Below are 13,512 nucleotides of genomic sequence, written 5' to 3'. Positions count from 1 at the left end.
ATCCACAAAAAAAGTTAAATGTCATCCCTAGGATTTCGGTTGTTGACTTTGCAAAAGTGTACTAAATATCAGTTTATGAAGCTCATTTGACATTGCGAATATTTTTTTACCCTCAGGTCATTGAAAATTAGCGAAAATATAAACATCTTTTTTTTCTTATCTTACAACCGTCCGAGACCTATTAGGCCGCAGACCCTCCGTTCTTTGCCCTTTCCTCCTCTTGGAGGCAGAGATTCTCTCGAGTGGAATTAAGTCAAGTTTTCTATCAAAGTCGTGATCATGGTGATCTGTTGGTCTACTCGAAGCAAACAATGGCGCGCCATCGAAATAGTCATATTCCGTCTTTGATCGAACAACGATTGACGACTCGGTTAGCATGGGTGCAGGAGTTGGACGTAATGACTGTGAAGCTCGCATTTCTTCTACAGTCTTCCTGTCCTCAGAGGAGAGAGGTCCATACCTGGTCCCAATGTCTGGAATCCCTTTCTCAGTGAGCCATCGCTGATAAGCTAACTGACTCTCGTGTTTACCCTCTGCAAGGCGAATAAGGCTCAGTCTTTGCATTTCTTCCTCCATCTGTTTGGCTTTTTGTTCCTTTTCGAGTTTTTCTTTCAAATACTGTTGTTTGTCCAAATACCACTGTTGATTGGCTAAAATGCGTGCGCATTCCCTATGGCCCCACACACGCGCTAAAGACATAGGAGTGTGACCGTTTCCGTCGACAGCGTTGATCGTTGCACCAGATTTGATCAACTCCTGCAGGCATTTTACATGTCCTTCACTGGCTGCCTGATGCACTGGAGTGATTCCTGCCTTGGTCGGCCTTAAATAGGAAAAAACCAATTATCATTCACCACATTCCCCCTAACTGGTAGTTAAGCGGACAGCTACAGGTAAAGTAAATCTCATTTTAACAAATATATTCGATTTAGCTGACTGTCTTCTTAAAGGTACCAGATACTAGATGCCTTTAAAATTTGGAAAGAGCAAAAAAGTACCAAATGGAATCTGGTTTGTTTTGTAGAATGAACGGGAAAGTAAAGTAAAACTGAAAAAGGAAATTAAAAGTTTGCCTTTATAGGTCTGACCTGTTTGATGCGTAATTGACCCCGTTTGGGTATTATTCGAAGACATAAGGAACGCGGTTTCTCGTTCGTCAACAGTTTCTGCATTTAACTAGGCAAGAACTATAAAAAAAAATCAATTTTGTAGCGAAGCATTCACTTGATAAATCTGAGAAGTCTCGCAAACTATTCCAAAACTACGTGCATGACCATTGGTGAAAATATTGGAAAAAGTTGTCCAACGTTAGCCACATGTCTGTTCTCTGATCGATCTCAAGCAAAGACTATCACTGCACTTGCAACAGCCAGTTCATTGCATAATAAAGTCGTGTTTGCCTTCGTGAAAAGAAAAAACCACACGGGAAGTTGGGAGAACAATAGAAGAGTTCGTAAATCAAGAGCCGAAGACAAGTGATTTAACAACTGTCCAAATATTTTACAACATCCCGAAGGGTTATTGATCCCGTACACCAATAGAGAAATTTTGTACTCCACTTCGAGTAAAACAGCTATTTTTTTCATAATTTAGCCGGCGCATAGTAGCACAGTTAATTTAGGAAATCAACTGAGTACTGGTGTCTATGATCAAAGTAAGTTGAAGCAAAAAAAAAAAAACTTCTCCAAAATAGCAGCTGAAAATGAATCCTGAGATAAGATTTCTAGCAGCATTCAAATAAGTTCCTCTTATTCACTGACTCAAAATATGGCGTCCAATCTGAATTACCATTGTTTTTGACTTACTAGCCTCATCTTCATGTGGAAAACATAAAAGGATTATCACATGTGTGAGAGGCTAGCAAGTCCAGAACAATGGCAATTCAAATTGGATGCGAGGTATGACCCCAACTGCAATTTTAAGCAATCAGTACATGGACCTCAGGTATTCTGATTGATTCAGTTGATTTCAGTAATTGAATAAATGTCTTTACACTGTAAGCTTTTAGCCCGCTCACCAATGTTCACAAAAAATGAATCTTCAGATAAAGGATTCAACTAAATTGAAGACAGTTTGGAATGCAGTTTTGTTAAACAACGGCTAAACTTTGTTTAAGTAATAAGAACTTAATCACTCATATGACTTACTACCAAATTGCATTCAACTCAGTTCAATTACCTTTATAAAACAATCATCCTACACTTACCTTGAAGGATCTGCACCTTTCCGCAAAAGATATTGTACACATCTCAAGCCTCTTTTCTTTGTTGACTTGTTAATTGCTAAATGAAGTGGTGTCCATCCAGACGCACTTTGAAAATTCACATCTACTTTATATCTTTCTATCATAACTTTAAGGCATTCAAGCTGTCCATTCTGTGCAGCAAGGTGAATTGGAGCAAGACCCTAAAAGAAAGGTAATGTTAAATATAATCTCACTTTGATAGAATTTAAGGTGTCTCCCATTCGATCTGCTGGTAGCATTAGGGGTTCCTGAAACTAACATAGTCTACACTAAAATTCATACATTAATACATGTATATAGCCATCAGTATTGTGGATGGTTCAACACCAGTGGCTAAATTGGGTAGCATTAAAGAGGGATGCATTTTTTCTCTTGTCATGAGCATGACTAACCCTACCCTTAAGAAGAATAAAAGACAGGAAACATTGATGAGGAAACATTGTAAGCTTGTTTGTTATCAGAATAGCTCAACTAAAGGAATGCAAAAAAAAATTTTGTTTTTCTGCCTAGGTTTGTAAAATTACTGGGAAACAACTGGTTTGCAAGCAAAATTTGTCTCCAGGTAGGAAAATTAAATGTTTTGATCTGACACACAAAAAAAGTTTTCTTGTTTCCTAGCAGCAAAATTTACTTCCAGGAAATCTGTTTCTTAACTACACTTCTAAGCTAGAAAACGTTTTTTCTCTACAACAGTGTTCTCCCATCAACATTTTTTGTTGCCAGGCCATTATGTGACAGAGCTGCCTTCATGTTTATCAGGGCATGCACAATACTACAGTGAGGCTTGGCACACAAATGCTTATATGGAATTAACTCGGCACAATAAGAACTGTGATTGTTTGAGACTCATTGCTGAATGAGCTTCAAATCCATGTATCTTTATTATAAAAGTGATCAAATATATGACTTAAGCTTCACTTCATTTGTGGATCTATCTTGCGATGAATTTGCTTTGTCTACACACAGAAATAAATGAATATCAGTTAATGTTAGAGTTTTTATCAAGGTCTCTTAGGGGGGTGTTATGAAAACGAAGACTTAAGACCTAAGACCTGGTCTTTGTTTTTGTACTACAAAAACGAAGACCTTTTATTAAAGGCCCAAGTATCCTTTGAAAGTACAATTGTAGACGTACCCTGAGCACTAGTAATTGTTATTTCAGCTTTTGATATGTTAAGACAGTTCGCATGTGGTTTTTCTTGTTCTTTCTTCAGCCACCACTGCTTTCAGCTCTTGGATTTGTTTTAATTCTATGCAATGAGTCCAAGTTTGGAACAGACATCCCCATCGAAGGAGCAATCGGAATATCTTAGGGCCTCACTAAGGTTAAGCAGGCTTTATTCAGGCTTTTAATAAAGGGGTCTTCATTTTTGTACTATGAAAACGAGGTGTCCAGTCTTTTCGTCCAAGAGTCTTTTCGTCTGATACCCTGCCGGCAGAGACGTTTATTTGTTAACTTCCCCTACGGTCCATGTAAAAATAAAGTCCTCTGCGCTCGGCCTGTTAAATCTTCTTCGAGCATGCGCCTGGGAATTATCCAAGTTTGTGGATAATCTGATTTGCAAAACCGGTCAGAACCTGTTTTAAACACGTTTTTATGCGCACGCATCCTATTTAGCTATATAGCAAGACCAAGTGTGAGCCTACAATCAGCCAAGTACTAGCGGGAACTAATTTGTTTCTAAGCAACAGGCCGTGCATGCTCGAAGAAGATTTAACAGGCCGAGCGCAGAGGACTTTATTTTTACGCAGACCGTAGGGGAAGTTAACAAATAAACGCCTCTACCAGCAGGGTATTCGTCTGAAAGTCTTTTCGCCCAAAAGTATTTTCATCTTAAGTCTGTACATACGTCTAATTGTTAAGTCGATCTTTCCGCTAAGCAAATAAATAACTATTATATTATATTATAGATAAGCATATATAAAGAACTTATCAGTGTGAGCCGTTGCCCTTTTGGTTAACCAATCTTCGTCTAAGAATTCAACATCGTGAATTTAATACACAGAGAATGAATGAAGTTGTAACGCAATATATTTTATTAAATAGTGGCAAAAATAAAGACTTGCTTGCCATTTAATTATTTCACACGAAAGAAATGGGAATATTTGGCACGTTGTTAAGCGTCTATTGAGCGTAAAAGGCAACAAAGTGTAACATCACTACGAGTCCGACATACCCAAATGGAGGCGGCTCGCAACAAGTTCTTTATATAGCCTTATCTCGCCTTCTAAAAGTTATTTATTTGCTCCGAGAAAAGAGTTAACAAGTAAATGAACAGACTTAGGTGAAAATACTTGTGGAAGAAAAGACTTAGACGAAAAGACTTTTGGACGAAAAGACTTGGATGAAAAGACTTCTGGACGAAAAGACCGTAATTCGAAAACGAAGACCCTGCATGAGCCAAAATAATTGCTTACTTTTTAACGAGAATTTTCCAGAAGAGATTAGGCTTAACGACCGTCAGAATCTATCTAAGCTACGAAATACAGTAGACATTGATTATTTATTGACAGAACCCAAAATTCATTTCCTGTACAGAACGCGTTCTTTGTTATTCTGTCACGCAATGCTAACTATAAATCAAAGGTGGCTAGCGTTCGAATTCTGCCTGCTGTTCCAGAATAATATGTGTGGTAAGTTTACCCGAGGAAACCCTCGAGAATATCAACACCAAACTGGCTCGCAAAGCGAAACAGACAAGACGGGCCAGTAGTGCTGGCAGTATAATAAAGAAAAGCGTGAAGTGTAATGTAGTATATTACTAAGCGTTGTATTGCTAATCGTTTTTGTGTTGAACTGGTAATTTTTACGATTTTCTGTTTACAGGGTCTTAGGTCTTCGTTTTCGAGGGTCTTCGTTTTCGTAACACCCGTCTCTTGGGGCATGAATGTGTATACAGATGGATTTTTACTAAATCTCCCTGGATGGAAAACTTAAAACTAAATCAGCGTAGGTTGTTCTGACCCGCCATGAAAAATTCATTCGGTTTTTTTTTTCAGCTTTCCCAATCAATTGAGTGGTACTTCGTACTTAAACTAATAATAAAAGCTACATTTAAAGTAAATCCGATTTGTCTTATGAATTTACTCATGCAATGGAGGAAATATTTGTTAAACCGATTATTTTGAGGTCGTGAAGGTGAAACAATCAAAATGACTGCCACTTGCTGTCTCACAGTAATTTGCGAAAGAAAAAGGATGTGGTTGTGGAACCGAAATCGGTCCCTTTTTTAAAATGCTCACAAACAATAAATGAAAAACGCTTGGTCGCGGTACATGAAACGGCGCGTCTAATTACGGTTGCTTCGATAACTTCAATTTCGCAACTTTCTGTCGACGTTCTACAGCATTTGAACGGCGCTTCTTTCACTCATAACAGTTCTCAATTTAATCTTCCGGCGTACAAACAGAAATGAGCTGTCAAACTCCCGTTTAGAAGCTATTTTTGGCGATTAAAGAATTCGAGAATGCCACTTACGTGTTCGATGGAAACAGAATATGCCTTCCGTGTATCATAGAGGCTTTGTTGAAGCCAGGTTACATCACCGATCGCTGAGGCCATAAGCACGTCATCATCTATGTTCTTTTGGATTTTAAAAGACTGTCTACGTCTCCTCCTTATGACTGTATCACTTGGTTTAGATTTGATTTCAGTAGTATTACACCCGCGGTGGACCGCCATTTTTAAGAACAGGACTTTCGTTGCTAAGTGTTGCGAACGTCAACTTTTGGAAATACCGGATTGGACTTGTCCTCCATGGACTCGAATGGAGAAACTACTCGTGAACAAGGTACTCACTTCAATTTCACTCGTCCGTGATTCTCGACCCTTAGTCGCTTTTTCTTTTAGCATGGGGGGTTGTAAGTGGATTGGGTTTCAATTTTGTCTGCTTTTCGGGGATAAGGTAAGGTAATTTACCTCGTAGGGGACAGCTAGACTGCTTTGCAGCCATTTCAGGTGTCATCACGCCAGTCGAATAACTCCCCCCGGAAGGGAGTTATTCGCCTGGCGCGACGACACCGGAAATGGCTGCAAAGCAGTCTAGGGATAACCTTGTTCTATTGTAAATTTATCTGCCTTTAGCAAATTGTTAAACAAATAAATAAAAATAAATAAATATCATCAATAAATCGATTATCACCAAGCATTTATCATGGTAGTAAACAGTCCAAACTGTTTTTAACCGTTGTTTGGTGAACAAGAACTACTTTTCATGGCTACGATATTTGATGTTTACTTTCAGCTTGAGAAGCTAACATTTAATAGATGATCTAATGCCAAGGGGAAAGAAAGACTGAGTAGTGATATTAATTCACTGTTTGCTGGTATGCCATTAAGGTAACCGGTCTTAATGCTCAAATGAAGCATTTGCACTCAATGATTACTAAAACATATAAATTTTTCTCTTTACTGAACCAGTGCCCCCTCGGTGAAAATTGCTTCCTGGGCTCAAGAGCGAGTACCATAGATCACGTGTTTAAATCAAAACCTTGATAAGACCAAGACTTTTAAATTATGATCCAACCAGGGAATGGCTTTCAAGGTTTGGTCTGTATGGTGTTTAGGATATTTTCTCTTTCTTCTTGGCATGGTTGAAGACTGAACAGTCCATGGAGAACACCAACCACAGTATATCCCTTAGTGGATTCTTAGGACAAAGCAAAAGACTGATGCATTACTTCTGGGACATTCAAAAGGACTCAAAAGGATTTTTGTTTGTTGACTACAGGTGTCTCTCTAAAGGCAACAGGACAAAGCTGGAATGAACCAGGCAGAAGGATTGTCATTTGATGGTCAAGGATCCACACCCTTTTCCCCACTGCTGGCTAGATTTGTCTTTGGTTGCATCATACTCGTAATTATTATTAAAGATTAAAGATACTAATCAAGTTCAACCCCTTAACTGTACTCTGTGGATAGCCAACTGGTAAGCCTCTTATTACATGGGAAGGGGGGGGGAGGGGTAACCAGCCCATGTCTATTCAAAAAGGCTGTTTTCATACCTTACTAACAACAACAAAATGTGTACATTGATCTGAAAAGCACAATGAAAGAAATGGTTAGGTAATATTATTTTGTTTTCACGAGACAAATATCACCAAGGCATCGTCTTGAAGAAATCACTGCCAACCTCATTTGGTCCACTTCCCAAAGTTAGTAATACAGTTTGATCGTAGGGCCCATTTGTCCCCACTCACACAATTTCATAGAAAATCATAGCAAAAGCTGAGCTGTGCAGGGTGGGGTGGGATGGGTTGACAAGAGCCCCATATGGAAAAAGCTGTCTCACCCCAGTGCACTTGTACCACTTTGTTGCAAAAAAAACAATTTCCCTCTTATTGCAAAAATGAGTGAAGACTGTATACAAAACAAGAAATGTAGTCACTTTTTTCGTCAAATTGTGAGTTTCTTGCTCTAAGTTGAAAATAGAAAGGACAAGTTTTCATAGTCTTTTGTGGTTTTCCTACATGTGCCCCTCCATTGAGACCTATTGACATGTAAGTTAAAACAAACTTTACAAATTTTTCAAAACTTAACCAGTGGTCAAATGATTAAATGGTTACTGAATTAGTTGGGTTGGAGTGGACAGGAAAATATTTGGCTCTGGCTCATGATACACAAACCTCACTGCTCTTGGTCCATATATCATGACCTCAAGCCAAATGTTTTGCCATCTGACCTTGCACTCAGTCAATAAGTACATAGGTGGTCTTTTAACACTGGATTTTCTAACAAGAAATTTCAATAAAATTCTTAAACTGGAAATAATTGGAGAGTTTCATGCTTTACAAGGTTTGATAAAGTCTCATTTCGATAACACAAGTTACATTGAAAAGCACTTGGTGACAAAAAGTCCCAGGTAGGCAAACAGAGTCCCAAATGTTAGCCCTAATAGAAATTCCTATACTCCATAAATCCAGTGGATTTACGAGGCTTGGTTTCACTTTAGAAAAATGTCCTAGGATCCCCAGAGACCACCACTGGGGGAAGCTACCGATTGACCGACATGTATAATAGAGCAATTTGCTGTTTCTGTGTCACTGCTCACTTCACAGGATGTTTATTACCAGGAGGTACCCAAGACTCCGGCTCATACGTTTCTCGGTTTTCCTTTCCACCAGAAGATTCCTTAGGACTAGACTCAGGAATCCACTCCCCAGGTTGAAATGTCGTACCAGTGCTCGTAGGCTCTGATCTGTTATCCAGACTCTCGTACAAAGGAGCAGAGGCGTGGCCAATCTGAGCTGCTGCCTGTGATGTTTCCTGCTCCAAAGCTTTCCGTTCTTTATCCTTTTCTTCCACTTGCTTGGCTCTTTCTTGGAGAGTTTGAACCCTCCTCTGTTCGGCTATCAGTTCTTCGTGTGTCGGGGGATATTCCCTTTTCCCTCGGATCCATGCTTCCCACTCAATGGGAATTAAACCCGGAGTGTATTCCATAGGATTCATTTTCGTGATCATCTCCCTCTTTGCCTTTTTCCCCTGTCGTATGGTTTCATAATATTCATTTCCATGTAGATCGGTCCCTACCAGTCTCCTAGTTCGTCCGAAGACATTTAGTAAAGATCGTACCCACTGCATTATATTAAACGTGAATTTTGTCGAGGGAATGCAAGGAGATTCCTAATTTTTTTTTTTCAATTCTCGCGCTATAAAACCTCCAGATTTTATATGGAGTTATGTCATCCAAGTATCGTTAAGAAATTGGACAAGTCTGTCCGCCATTTTGAATGAATAGTGATCAGAGAGAACCTGGTAACGATAGCATAGCGGATTCTCGTCACATAATATGCGCACTGTGTTTGTTGTCAGGAGATGCGTCGTTCGAGTAAACATGAGTACAGTTTACATGTTTTGGATGCTAGATCACGAGTTGGCGGTTGAATATTAAACTTCATTACGAAATCGAAGAAAAAAATAGCACATTCTAATCTAATCATGACCCTGAGATGACCGCTAGAGTATGCGGAAATGGCAAAGTTTTGTACTGTGATCAATTTCTCTGTGCTGGTGACTTATTTCGCAGGTTAGCAATAGTTTTCATCTCTTTCACGTGACATAATTTTTAGCGAGAGAATCACTTGATTCTTTTGGGCTGAAGCCTCACTACGCGCTTCAGGTAGGTGTTAAGTCTATAGCTTTCTTATCTTGCGTAGAAATTGTTTCCACGCACGTCTTAGTGAGATAAAAACTCGCTGTAACTAGTTCAAGTAACATCCTGCTAAGATCTCAATGTTTAACTCATGACGACTAACAAAAGTCAACTGTTTATAACGTCATCACGAATCTTGTTTGGTTACTATCTTAAATTAAGAACTTAAAATACATTTGAAAGTACTTGAAGTGACAAAGTTACTTTACATAAAGTTACATAAAGCTGTCCGACTTTTAGCGCGTAATTTTTAAAATAACATTAAGTACAGAGTTTTGGTGTTCCCAACTTCACTGCTAGTTTCCCCACAGGCAGACAAGCCTATGGGTTTGAGGCCATGTGACATCAGTTATTCGATGTAGTAATTGATCTTCAACGTTAATGGTAATTTGCAGCACCTGATATGTCAGCTTTATAACTAATTGAATCCTTACCTTCCATCTTCTAAGTAAGCCCCATTGATTGTTAGATACATAGAGTTCAGTTACCTTTGGTTTTTTGTTGTCTCAAATATTTGGGTAAGTTTTTGACAGATGGCCCATTCTAAGCCTCCTAACTGATTCTCCTTCAAATACAACAGAAGTTCACAAAGCTTGCAGCTCAGGACTGAAAGTCTCCACGACATAATCAAATTTTCTCCACTTCCCAACTTTGTTCTCTTCCCATCTTTGGTGCATATTTAATGTTAAGTGATGTGAAAGGTGGGAAAGATGTATAAAATCATTGCATCTACATATCTCTAACCAACTTAAAAGCGTGTCTCAATAATTCTTTGGGCTTTGCTTACAGTTTTGCCATCGACTTTTGATGTGGACAGAAGAGGTTGATCATAAGATTTGAGAAACTTTTCCAGACTTACAATCAATCCATATTTAAGCTTTTGTTTTATTCCTAAAAGACAGCATTGTCAGTGAACCACATCCCCACTAGCGAGCAATAATAAGTCAAACAGGTGTTTAAACCAATTCATTTTCAAGGTATCTGCATTTGACTGAGTAGGCACAGGAAAATAATGTTTCATGGTGGATATTTGTACAGTACTGCTCAGATATATGCTAACCGTGCAGATGCACTTTACACACCCAAACTTGAGTTGCACTTTTTTAGGGGGGGGGGGATCAAGGGACAGAGGGAGGTATAGAATTGTATCCATATGTAAAGGAGGATTTTTGTGCGCTAAAAAGGATAACACTAGAAATGTTTACCTCAAGATTCAGCAAACAATTATATTAACACAGCAAAAATGCATTGGCCCCACCCCAAACAGCAAACTTTTCAAGTGCTGAACCTAACTGTTACAGCTTCAGCACCAGTACAACCATTACTGCAGGTAATCAAATCATCTCTCAAATAGTTTGGAATAAATGACTGCAGAGCAAAATAAAGTCTTGATATTTTTTTTTTTTTTATAAAGCTGATCTTTTGTGGAGTTTTGGATTTCTGGGAATTCATGCTGCTGTTGGCAATGGTAGCAAAGGATCTTGTCAAGCTTGTCCAGCAGGGAAATTTGGAAATATTAGTGAGTATTATACATGTGCTCTTTCTTCAGGCTTTTGAATTAATTGAAGATTAACTTCCAAGGAAGCTTGATGATTAATTGTTTCTATGGGTTTGTCAATTACTAGTAATGACCTAGAGTCTTTTTTTATCATGTCATGAAAGTGAATAGTCAGTCAGAAAGAATGAGTTGTTGTACATGTGTATTCAGTGGTATTAGACCCAACTTTCCTAGCATGTATTAAAATCTTATTCCTGTAGAAAATTAAGTATACTGTGCTATTTTGAGTTTGTGCATGTATTGAGTATTTTGCTAAGAATTATGTTAATAACTTTACCGGTATTTGCCTTCTTTGCAATTTCTGCACATTTTGTTTTTGTTAAAAAGCGTTGAAGAGTTTTGAATTGGCCATCAACAAGTGTGAGTATGGATAGCCAGTTCAAAGTCTGGAAATACTTTTTAAGTGGCATTTGTACATGTATGTTTTATAGGGCATGGTTTAATATGCCTTAGCACCCAGAGCTCTCAAGTTGATTTGCCGGCAAAGAGTGAGATGCCATGGGCCCCCCTTACCTGCTGGGTTTCAGGGCATGCTCCCCTGGAAAATTGTGAAGAAATGAAGTACATGTAGCAGAGATGTGCATTTTTTTTTTATGAGCAAGAAATTCCTCCATTGAAAAGTGTTAGTTCAAGCAATTACCCTCTTAGATATCTTGATTAAGAGAATTAGAAGTAAATCAAGAAGTATAATTAATTGTAAATTAGGTAAAAGCAGCCATTTGCTATCAAAAATCAACAGGTTATATCAGAAAGCTTTAATGCATGAGAAAATAATACAGGGGTAGACTGTACATGTATAGTTTCAGCGTGAGAACACGATAGAATTGATTTGTCTCGCACTCAATTCACAATACTTTAGACAAAAATGTTAAACATGTTTTTCATTTGTATGTGCATAAGCATTCTATTTGCATGCCTGACTACCCTGCATCTGAGCATATGAAATGCGTCTGTGTAGTTATTGTAAACATGAGTGGTACTGTACCACTTGTCTCTTTTATTTCTTGGTAAACACACTCATTCTATGGTGTGTAGATATAATTACAAGATAATATAAATGACTTACTGTCTAAGATACTTCAAATCATCTATTTCTCTTATTGTACATGTACCCCTTGTATCACCTGAAAGTGCTACTTATTTAAATAATCATCCACTTTGTATTTTCATTAAACAATCACATGATGAACTTAAAACTTTCAGGTAACCCAGACTGTTCCAGTTGTAACATAAGTGGTCAGTGCCAACATCTTTCATCATGTGTCCCGTGTCCTGCAGGCCAATACCAAAACTTAACAGGACAAACGGTTTGCATTAAATGTGAGGAAGGCAAATATCAAGACAAATCTGGAAAAGAAACTTGTATTCCTTGCCCTTTGGGATATTTTCAGAGCAAGAAAGGACAAAAATCTTGCCTCAAGTGTGTGAAAGGCCACTTTCAGGACACAACTGGAGAAGCAACATGCAAGTTATGTCAGGAAGGATTCTTCTCTGGGTGAGTCATTTATTGCACCTGAGTGTCAATGGGTTCAGATGATGCCTTAATAACAATAGGTGAAAACACATCCTTAAGGATTTATTGTGCTTTTATTCTTTTCATCACAGTACTGCCTATTGAATATCTTTGACAAGAGAGAAATTGTAGACTTTTTGTTTGTCAGGATACTGAAGAACTGAATGGACCAAGTCGGCTAATGGCTGACAACTTGAAGAAAAGCATATCAAATAGATCCTTTTTTTAAATAACATATTAATTATAATAATAATAATGAAAATAATAATAATAACTTTTAGCACTCTTATCCTCTGTTCAAGGTGCTTTACATCTCTGTGCAGGGGACTTTATCAGACTGCCAGTGGCAGTTACAATCAACAAAGGCAACTTTTTTTCAACAGATGCCCCCTCCCCCCAATTGCCAGTAAACAGGCCAGACCACATCACAGTAATCTCGTGATGTGGGTTATTTAACATCCCCTGCCTAATCAAATTATCTAATTAATAGATGTAGGAGACGGGAAGTACGGTTTATTTGTCCTTATCCGAGAAGGCTAGAATGTCTATCCATTTCTTGATTAAAGAAAGGTAGCACGTTCTCCTCAGTTATTTTAAGACCATGAGTGTTGGTCTGGCCGGGGCTCGAACCCTCGAACTCCCACACAACAGTCTAGCACTTTAACTATTATTGAGCTAACTGGTTCTCCCCAGGCACATACACCACACAAGTCATGACTTACAGCCCCTGTACATATGGTCTAGGTGATATAAACTACTGGCTACAGTTGTTCAAAGGGTATCTATCTATTGTATCTACTAAATAAATCTCCTCCCAGTAGATAGCAATATCCCTTTTTGAAAGCTAAATATTATGTGGCTTCTTCAGTGTCTATAGCGTTTTCCTTATTTCCTTTTATTGTAGCTCAAATGGGAGTAAACGATGTATTACATGTGGCTTTGGGAAATACTGCAAGTAAGTACTGATAATTATTTTTTTGTCTTGTTATGTGTATCAATTATTCACAGAACTGGAAGTGAATAACTGTTTTGGTATTAATACCTC

The 13,512-nt window shown here is 38.3% G+C and overlaps 3 protein-coding genes across 3 annotated transcripts in view; 1 reads left to right on the top strand and 2 right to left on the bottom strand.

Annotated features, from left to right (window-relative positions):
• Positions 1 to 81: 81 nt before the first annotated feature.
• Positions 82 to 5,973, bottom strand: LOC111336031 (uncharacterized). The gene is made up of 3 exons (XM_022942048.2): positions 5,724 to 5,973; positions 2,207 to 2,406; positions 82 to 823 (listed from the first exon to the last, which is right to left on the bottom strand). The coding sequence occupies exons 1-3, from the start codon at positions 5,925 to 5,927 to the stop codon at positions 157 to 159; spliced, it is 1,071 nt and encodes a 356-aa protein (XP_022797783.2). The 5' UTR covers positions 5,928 to 5,973; the 3' UTR covers positions 82 to 156.
• Positions 5,974 to 7,609: 1,636 nt separating this feature from the next.
• LOC111336016 (NADH dehydrogenase [ubiquinone] 1 alpha subcomplex assembly factor 2) lies at positions 7,610 to 8,989 on the bottom strand. The gene has a single exon (XM_022942033.2). The coding sequence runs from the start codon at positions 8,823 to 8,825 to the stop codon at positions 8,292 to 8,294; it is 534 nt and encodes a 177-aa protein (XP_022797768.2). The 5' UTR covers positions 8,826 to 8,989; the 3' UTR covers positions 7,610 to 8,291.
• Positions 8,990 to 9,043: 54 nt separating this feature from the next.
• Positions 9,044 to 13,512, top strand: part of LOC111336007 (uncharacterized) — an 8,019-nt gene continuing 3,550 nt past the window's right edge. Inside the window, exons 1-6 of the mRNA XM_088747013.1 lie at positions 9,044 to 9,270; positions 10,811 to 10,915; positions 11,386 to 11,524; positions 11,913 to 11,917; positions 12,158 to 12,449; positions 13,372 to 13,422. Coding sequence (XP_088603139.1) covers positions 9,216 to 9,270; positions 10,811 to 10,915; positions 11,386 to 11,524; positions 11,913 to 11,917; positions 12,158 to 12,449; positions 13,372 to 13,422 — 647 coding nt within the window. The 5' untranslated portion in view covers positions 9,044 to 9,215. The remainder of the gene's footprint in view (positions 9,271 to 10,810; positions 10,916 to 11,385; positions 11,525 to 11,912; positions 11,918 to 12,157; positions 12,450 to 13,371; positions 13,423 to 13,512) is intronic.

This window comes from Stylophora pistillata, chromosome 1 (assembly GCF_964205215.1).
Source record: "Stylophora pistillata chromosome 1, jaStyPist1.2, whole genome shotgun sequence".
Lineage (NCBI taxonomy): Eukaryota > Metazoa > Cnidaria > Anthozoa > Scleractinia > Pocilloporidae > Stylophora > Stylophora pistillata.
Note: the sequence above shows the minus strand (reverse complement) of the source record. Positions and strands in the feature narration are given on the sequence as shown.